Raw genomic sequence first — 9,130 nt, forward strand, 5'->3', positions numbered from 1 at the left:
TATTCCGACTTTCATTTTCAGTCTGAGCTGCGTTGAAAGTTGATTCGCAGATAGACTGTATCTTTTGGACTGATCGCGTTTGTCTGCCGTTACTTTTCTCAAGGTCAGCTGGCTGCCTGGAATTGTTGCTAAGTTAAAGAATGCGTTGACAATATTTTTTGTTCAACTTAATTAAAAGACAAACAGCACAACAAAAGTGTGAGGCACACAAAACACAAGAAAACCGAAACTGATAAAAGGTTTTATCAGCCAGCCAGCGCGGAGACATTAACCACGATAATTATACAAAACATGTGAGCCGCTTGTGGACCTGCAGACAATTGGAAACAGGCCATAAAGCAAAAGCATAGTCGACCGCAGATACAGATACAGATACAAATTGTATCTAGTGCAGTAGTGATAAGCGCTGGGGACACGTGTGTAATGTGGGGCGCAGACTATCTGTAGATAGATATGTATCTGTGTACCTTCTAGCGGTAGTTCAAGGAAATGTTTTGCTCAAATACGCAGATACTGTGCCCCAGCCATCGAAGCAAAGACCAATTTGCAAATACTCCTCGCGCGAACATGAAACTTTATCTCACTGCTCTTGGGAACCGGCGATAAAAATCCAATTTTGATAAGCTCCTAAATTATGTATAAAACGAACGATCCGATCCCAAGGGTTTATCTTGCGGTTTTGCCCGAAACGGCTTATCAGGCCGTCTTTATCTCGGTCATTTCACAACGTACTATAAATTAATTTCTCAATAATTTGCCTAATTATAAGACGTTTTATGACTTTTCGAAATATTTGTTTTCATTTTATAGTGTTTGTATATTAAAGAAAGAGTTGTCTTGAGATGGCAAAGCTTAAGGTACCCTTTTTTATTTTTTATAATAATAAACAAATAATAATATATCAAAATATATCTAAATTTTTTGAATATCAACCTATTATTTTATATTTATATTGAAGGGAACAAAAATTCGAATTATCTTGTATTTCAATCTTTTCTGACCATCAACTGTTTGAATAAACCTTTTTTGACATCTTTACAAATGACTAAAGGTAGAAATAGAAAAAGGATTTCCTTTTCTGATTGTTAAAAAATCTAAAACATTATTCAGGGGTATACAAAATGCTGGGATAGGGTAAAAGGGAAAGGATTTCCGTCCTTTGGCATCACCCCATTTCGATCAGTTCTTCGGTCCTCGACATCCTCCTGCTCGAATGGTCAATGCTGCTCCCGTTGCTGCTTCTGTCACCAGACAGCGTTCCCAGTGCACTTCGCCCCAACTCCTCCCTGTGGCAAAGAGCGGTCATCATCAACGGCCAAACCATCAATATCGATGTGTGTGGTCCCGTGGACAGGGTCTGAAAACTGGGATGGGAACTTTGGATGGGGACGTGAACTGGGGACTCTTTATACTCAGTTGTCGGCGCCGCTGGAATGTTGTTAGTTATAAAATGGCCACAAAATCATAACGCGGGCGTGGGCTGCCACTGGCCTCTGTCTCACTTCTCTTTGTTCCTGCACTGCGAGAAAAACATAAATTAGTAATAGATTAAATTTACAAAATTTACAAATTAAGTCTTTATTGTTTTCCGTATAATTAAAATAATAAAAATATAAGAAAATTAAAATATATTTATCAAATTTTCACTACCACTAAAACTTCGGACACAAGATAAAATGTTTCAGACTTAAATTAAATTTCATAGCGTTTTATGCATTCATTTCTCAATTGTAGCGAAAAAAAGCTAGGCCAACAAATCTATAGTGTGTAAAAAATAGTAAGTTAAAAAATATCAAAATAATATTCAAATAAATCCGAACTTTTCTCTCCCTGTGGAACCTGAAACCCCGAACCTGATATAACCGATGACGAGTTGTTGCCTCCGTCGAGGTCTCTGTCCACAATATATGTTCTGGCCGACTCTCTCCCACAGCATCCACGCATCTTTGGATGATTCGACTGGGGGTTTTTGTTTAATGGAACCCAGTCCGCGGGACGAGTGTGAATTGAAATGTATTTTTTACATACCCGTACATGTGTTCTATGCCAGTCGATTGGATCTCGAAAATCAAATCAAAACTCGTCGTCGTTTTATGGGTTTTAGAAACTCTAGGAACTCGTTTTGTTCAGTTTGGTTCTGTTTTTGTTTTCCCTCGGTCTCTGTTTGTTGTTCTCGTTATTATTATTATTATTATTATTTTCTATTCCCATTTCCATGTGTCGGCGGCGGCGTTGGTGGCTCGCTTTGAATAATGATGATAAGGCCCCAGACTCGCCTCTCAATCCGAAACGATTCCAACCAATCCGTCCACCCAACCAATCCAGCCATCCATCCATCCATCCAGCCAGCCAGCCAGCCATCTATCCATCCATCCCACTGCTCTCTCTTCGCGGCTTGATTATTGATTTATTGTCTGTTTTTTTTTTTGGGTCTGTGTCGCACAGGTAAACGAGAAATCGTCACGGATACGCAAAACGGTCAGCTCACCGAAATGTATCTCGGAGTTCGCTTTTGTATCTCCGGCGACTATGCAGATACATTTTTGAAGCGCACGCTTCAGCATTTCTGTTGATGTTGTTGTCATCAATTTAACAACAACGACATCGTCGGACAACAAAAGAAGAGCCCAGAGAACCGAAACTGAACTGAACTGAACTGAAGCCACCGAACAGCCGAGAAAAAGAAAACATTCTTCGTCTTGATCCCGAACGTTCTCATAATTTGTTTGTCCCCCCCATGCCCATGCCCATGCCCAAACGCAAACCCAAACCCATACCCATACCATTTGGCCATTGTGCGACCGCGGACTGTGAGAAAGATTTTATTTCGTTCAAGTGGTTTTTGATTTAACACCAAACAACCAGCCGAAGAGTGGAAAATATTTTAATGATGCGTCGTCGTCGTCGTCGTCGTCTTCGTCGCTGCAACTGAAAAACAAAACAAAAAAAAAGAGGAGAAATAAATGGAAAACAAAAAAAAATTTCTAACTTGTTTTTCGGTGGCCTTTCTTTTTTCCGCTTCTTCGGAGCCGTTGTTCTCAATTTATTTGTGGTTTGATTCGGAAGACATTCATTCGTTCGATTGATTAGCTCGCTGGGAAAGCTGGCGATCACTTTCGAATCGAGGTCGTATTATATGGGATTTGTCACCCCTTTTGTTTTGTTTTTTTTTTGTCGAGGGGGTTTGAGTTGTGTGGCCATGTTTCCGCTCCGGAAGGGTTAAACTCAAATGGGAAGTACCGCACTCGACAAGCTGCCAATGAGGTCCTACTGCTGCCCCAGGATCCTGGTTCCTGTCCGATGCGGTTTAACATCTGTCACGACTGCTTCCTTCCTGGGACCAAAAAAAAATATATATTAACAACCAAAAAGAAAAAGAAAACAACGACAATAACAACTGAAACCGCATTAAGGGCTTTAGACTTAGCCAGGCAAAATATTGAGCAGCTTTTATGAGGTATTTTAACAATAATTGACATACATTTATGACGATAAGGAAGGGGAGAACCGGGCTTATTGGTTCAATGATCAAGTTGGTCAAGTATAATTATAAAAGATGGTGATAAACAAAACCCAATTGCCGATTGGCATGACTAAACAAAACCATAAACAATCTTTGGTGTTAATCTTAACACAGTGTATATAGTTACTGAGACATTTAGTTGTTTGTTCATTAATGCATAGCATGTTTTGTTATGTTCTCCAATTACATTGCACAAATTAGGGTAATCCCATTTCGCCTTATTGAATTCATATTTTTTGCTTACATTTTTAAGCATTCAGAATTGTAATATATTTCACAGCTCAAGTATGCAAAAACTTCCCCAGGGTTCTACCTCTTCCCGCTTTTGATATAAAGCCGACTGCTTAATTCACCCCTCCCGCTGACCATTACCTTGTCCCCCTCGCTCGATTCCCCTCTCACGACTCCTTCAACTAATGTGACACTAATCATGTGACCTCGAGTGCCGCTGGCCACATTTTTATGACCGCTTTGCACGCTGTTTACACACGACAATCGTCGATCGACCAAAGTTTTCCAACATTCTCGGGAAAAATGAACAGAACAGAGAACGGAAAGAAAAGAAAACGCGATCCATTCAAGAAAGAAATGCCATTCTAATGCTTTCTTCTCGCTGTGCCTCTATTGTGGCACCTTTTCATTGGGTTCACCGGGGAAAATCAACAAACCAAGAATGGGAAAATGTGTTAAGGGGCAGAAAATGGGACTGAGAAGGTTTCTGTATTGCGTAGGTTGACAGAAGGAAAAGAATAGTTCGATGTTTACACCGAAAAAAATAAGATAAAGAATTATTCTGCGAAACCTTTAAAAAAATATTAATTTTCATTGCATTTTTTCTTAGATAAATTTATTTTTTACCGGCAGAACCAAATTTACATATTAACATGAAAAAAATGCTTCTCAATTTTTATTAATTCGGCAGGCAGTTTAAAAGTTCAAAAATATATTATTATTATTATTTATTTATTATTTATTTATTTAAAATGTTGATAAGCACAAATTAAGTTTACTTCAATGATATTTTATTTGTTCATTACTAGTTTGTTAGTTACTAGTTTTTATAAGGAAAATATTTTTAAAAATTCAAGTTTTTTCATTTTTTAAATAAAACAATGAAATATTAAAAATTTTCCAGTGCAATGTTTGATATCCACCTTTCATGTTTTAGTTGCCTACTCGAAAACCTATAACGCGTGTCTGAGCAACCAATTAGTGCAGTGAGTGGGAGAGAGATAGGCAGAGAAGGAGATGGAGAGAGGCAGAGGTGCGCATGCGCATGCGCGACCTTTTGTGTCCTGTTTCAGGGGTTCCATGATAACAGGACAACGAGATCTCCTTAAACTGGTGACGCTGATGAGCCGCAAACTGCGCAGGAACCTTCTCTCTCTTTTCCCGCTCCGCGCTCTCCTTTTCCCCTCGCGATTGACAGGCCGCATTTAGGGGATAATATCGGCGCACAAGCAAGATCCCAACCCCTGGAGAATCGAGGATCGGGAATCGAGAATCCAGAATGGAGTGTGTGTAGGCAGGAGACGCAGCAGGACGCGCTCCACAAAATTTCATTAAACATCTGCTTGGCTCATCATCATCCTTCTTACCTTTTTTTTGTTTTTTTTTTTATTTTTCGTCCTGTCGAGGACATGTGCGTTTTTAGTTATTGAAATTTTTACTTGTTTGTCCTGTCTCTTGGCTCTATGCATTGTGCATTGAGTATTTAATTGCAGATAATATCGACAAAACAAAACAGCAGGCGGACGACGGAGGCCAGAATCAACAGCTGAAGTGCCCGGAAATGCATCTGGGCAGAATGAGGGGAGTCCCCTTCGGTCTTCTTTCTGCAGTCTGATCTCCAGGATTCCCCTGCCATCCTGTCTCCCCTCTTGACATTCGTTTTGTTCGCCATGGAGGCTCGAGCACGTGTCAATAATTGTTCAGATGCCGAATGGGGAGCTCGCAGGTCCTCGAAAAATCAGCTGTCGTTTGGGGAGAAAAGGTGAGTGATAAGCCAGTTGAAACCGTACAACTCGCATTATTTTATTTAAGATAAATGGTTTAAGTTATAAGCCACACATAGAAACCATTGTTCTGTTATAGGGTAAACATGGGCGGCAATTTAGGCAAACTTATTCTAGAATATTTTTCAATGAATTAATGTCTTAAAATACATAAGAATAACAAAGGAATTAACTTATTTTAATAACCATATAAACATTAAATAGTTTATAATAAATTCAAAATTATTTTAAATAAGATAGGCAACAAAGCAAATTGAAATTTTATGCTTAAAAATAGTAAAGTAAATTATATGTGCATAGGCCTGAGCACCCCTGATTTAGTTAAACAAACTCACAGTGGCTTTAGGTAACATTAAATTTGCTTTCACCAAACTTTACATGCATTTCACAAATTGCACTTTAATTTTGCAATAAAAATGCATCTTTTACCAATAAAAGGATTGTTATCGAGCAATAAAGTAGTTAACTCTGTAATTTGAGATTTTAGTAAGAGCTCTTCCTCCATTTAATTGATATTCCAGCTTCCTAGATAACTCTCCTTCAAATTAGTCAATTTCCTGTAGATCAATGCCTGCTGTTTATTAAACACATACATCAACCTCCAATTGGAATGAAAATCACAATTCGATTGATATATTTACCCAGCCTAAGTCCCCCAACAGATCGCGTATTTGCGTTTGGCAAGATCTGCCAGCAAACGAATGCAAATTAGTTGCGCACTTGGTCAACAGTTAACTCATCATCGCCAAACAACTTCCAGCTGCTTCTTTTCTGAAAAACTAACGGCAAAGCTAAAGCCGAGCGACGAAGAAAAAATAGAAGAAGAGAGAAGCCCGCAAAGAAGCTAATGTAATTGTGTTTGTATATGCCATAAAGTTGGCAACACTTGCTGTGCTGTACTGTGAATATGTTTACCCACCTAAGACCCCCTCCTTTCGACGCCCACTTTTACCCTCTGTACCCCCTTTTTTCCGCCCACTTTTTCGTTTCCCCTTTCCGCCCTTTCAGTTCCCCTCATTCAACGCTTGCAAATGAAGTTCACGAGATGGTCAAGACGATAATGTTGGCGAGCGCATTTGCCAAGTCATGACTGCTGCGATTTCTGCTGCTGCTGCTGCGGCCTCTGATGTTGCTGCTGCCTCCGATGTTGCTGCTGTCCTGACACCGCAGCAACATCAACATCAGCAACAGCAACACAAGCGAACGAGTTTCTGTCGCTTTTGCTGTTTGCTGTTGCTGCTGCTGTTGCTCTTGTTGTTGTCCATTTTGTCGCCATCGCTGTGCCCTCAAAAAAAGAAATAGTTGGAAATCAAATCAACAAAAAAAGTAAAGCAACACCAACCAGCAATTGTCCAGCAGAAAATAGGGGAAAACCGATATAGCTAATACACTTAAGAGTTCATTTCTTAAAGTCTTTAAGTTCAATTATTCAAAAGCTATATTAAACTGATTAAATGGGAAAGCATTAGAAAACTTGCTAAAATAAATCACTAAAAAATTGATTTATATTTGTTAATAAGTTTTCAAATTCAAACCAGAAAATTTGCTAAAAAGTTTCAGAGTTAGGAACATTATTTTAATTTAGAAAATGATTACCTCTTATAAACTATTTATATTTTTTTTCTCCAACCCTTTATTTATTTGTACAACCTTTTTGAAGAGTATCATTGCTACAAAAGCAACACAACAGCGACAAATCTATGTAAAACTCAATTGAAGTGCTCCCATCGTCGCTCCACATTTTTACTTAGCTTTTGCCTTTTGTTTGATTTAGCTTATGCCCGAGCCACACCCCCTGCCCCGCCCTGCCCGCCGCCCCTCCTCTAAGCCCCTTGCAGCCCCCTCTTAACCCAAAGTATGCATGGCAAACTTGGCGTTCCAAAGCTGAACTGCACTTCCAGTGCCCATTCACCAACACACACCCAAACCGTCACACAGATACACACGAATACACTCTCACACAAATGAATCTCCGCCTCGTCGTCGTCATACAAATATTTAGTAGAGTATGAAGTAGTTCGGGTTGGGTACATGAAATGAGTTGACCTCGCTTGACCTCGTTTCAGTTTCTTTTTGCCCGTGCCTTTGCTTTTTGTTGCCCTCTCTACTCTTGTTTTTCCCCTCGCTTATTTTTTGTGTTTTGCCCGTTGTAGCATTTATTTTATTTGTGCAAACGTTTTTAATGAAATTTCATTTCTCCCGTTCCTCGGTGCCCCCCATTGTCTCATTTTCTCTCCGATTTCAATTAGAAATCTTCATAATCACATCTTGTTGTCTGTGCGTTTGTTTTCGTTTTGGTCAAATAATCGTCTCAGACTTTTTGGCGAGTGTAACTCATTCTGCTTCTTAGTTTGTTTACCTCGCCTTTATGTTGCTGCCGTGCTGCTCAAGTTGCTGCTGTGCTGTTGCTGCCGTCATTGATGTGTATGTTGCTGCTGTTGATTACTTTCACCGGACAGCAACAACAACAAAAAATCACAGTTATGACAACAACAATAGCAGCAACAACAATAGCAACCATGGCAAGAAGACTACCAAATAAAAACGTAGCTAACTTTTATTATTGTTTGGAGCCGCTGGCATATGAAAAATTTGTTTAAACATAATGAGGCCAACTGAACTGATGTGGCTCTGATACTCTATTAGTGAGTATTATCCATTCGTTGCAGATATTTGTTAGCTGCAAAGATTTTACCCTAGATTTATACATAAGTTTTGTTAGGAAAGGCTTCATACCTTTCATAGACCATATTCTAAAATGAAACTCCCGATCGCTTCATCCAATCATAAGCCAATTAAAATTGTTAAGTAAACAAAAAGAAGACCATGGAAAAAATTACATAAAAAAAATTGCAATTAATTAATTTTTGGAGGAGCAATCTTAAAAAACGGATTTTCCTAGTAAGTTGCATTAAATATTGTATAAAATAGGTTCAAATTCTAAGCATATGAAATAATATTATAAAAAAATGTGAAAACAATACTAAAAACACATAATTTTTATAACATAATTTAAAATACAATTTTGAATTCTTGTATTCTAAAAATGTGATATCCAGGGTATTTCAGAGCTCGATTTACTCATTAGTTGGTGTTGCTGCTGAGGAACTGCCTGCAATGTTGGCAGGTTGCTGCTGGCATTGTCCGAGCATTGCAGCAACCACACATCGGCACAGCGGCAACAGGCTCTCATGTGGCCCGTATCTGAATCAAAATGAAAATTTGAAATAATTAGTAAAGCATTTACGGCTTGTTGTGATTGTTGTTGTTGTTGTTCTGGGGCCTATAGCTGCTGGGAAATCGTTCAACTGAGACTAAATCATTTATACCGACGATGCCAAATCCCCAGGCGATCAACGTGCAATAATCCGAATCGATAAATCTAAATGGAGATATTGCAACATCCCAGGATAGGTTCCAATTGAAACTTTGCCAGTACGGTGGTTCCCCCAACCTTTCGCCTGACTTCGAGACTTTTCGGTTGCTTTCTATTTCCTTAGCACGCATTTTCAATTTGGTTTTGGTTTAACTTCACCGTAAGGTAAATGGGATTTCGGTGGCAGCAGCAATGCTACCAAAATATAAAAAAACT

At 39.0% G+C, this 9,130-nt stretch overlaps 1 protein-coding gene across 2 annotated transcripts; it reads right to left on the minus strand.

Annotated features, from left to right (window-relative positions):
- Positions 1 to 980: 980 nt before the first annotated feature.
- LOC108150164 lies at positions 981 to 2,794 on the minus strand. 2 transcript variants are annotated; one of them, XR_001774658.2, is made up of 2 exons: positions 2,029 to 2,794; positions 981 to 1,519 (listed from the first exon to the last, which is right to left on the minus strand). XR_001774658.2 is itself a non-coding variant. In XM_017278134.2 (2 exons), the coding sequence occupies exons 1-2, from the start codon at positions 1,942 to 1,944 to the stop codon at positions 1,440 to 1,442; spliced, it is 171 nt and encodes a 56-aa protein (XP_017133623.1). In that variant the 5' UTR covers positions 1,945 to 2,794; the 3' UTR covers positions 981 to 1,439. The 2 variants fall into 2 exon arrangements, 1 of the variants encoding a protein (XP_017133623.1); XM_017278134.2 differs by having other exon boundaries at positions 1,854 to 2,794.
- Positions 2,795 to 9,130: the final 6,336 nt, after the last annotated feature.

Source organism: Drosophila elegans, unplaced genomic scaffold (genome assembly GCF_018152505.1).
Source record: "Drosophila elegans isolate 14027-0461.03 unplaced genomic scaffold, ASM1815250v1 contig_208, whole genome shotgun sequence".
In the NCBI taxonomy this organism is placed as follows: Eukaryota; Metazoa; Arthropoda; class Insecta; order Diptera; family Drosophilidae; genus Drosophila; species Drosophila elegans.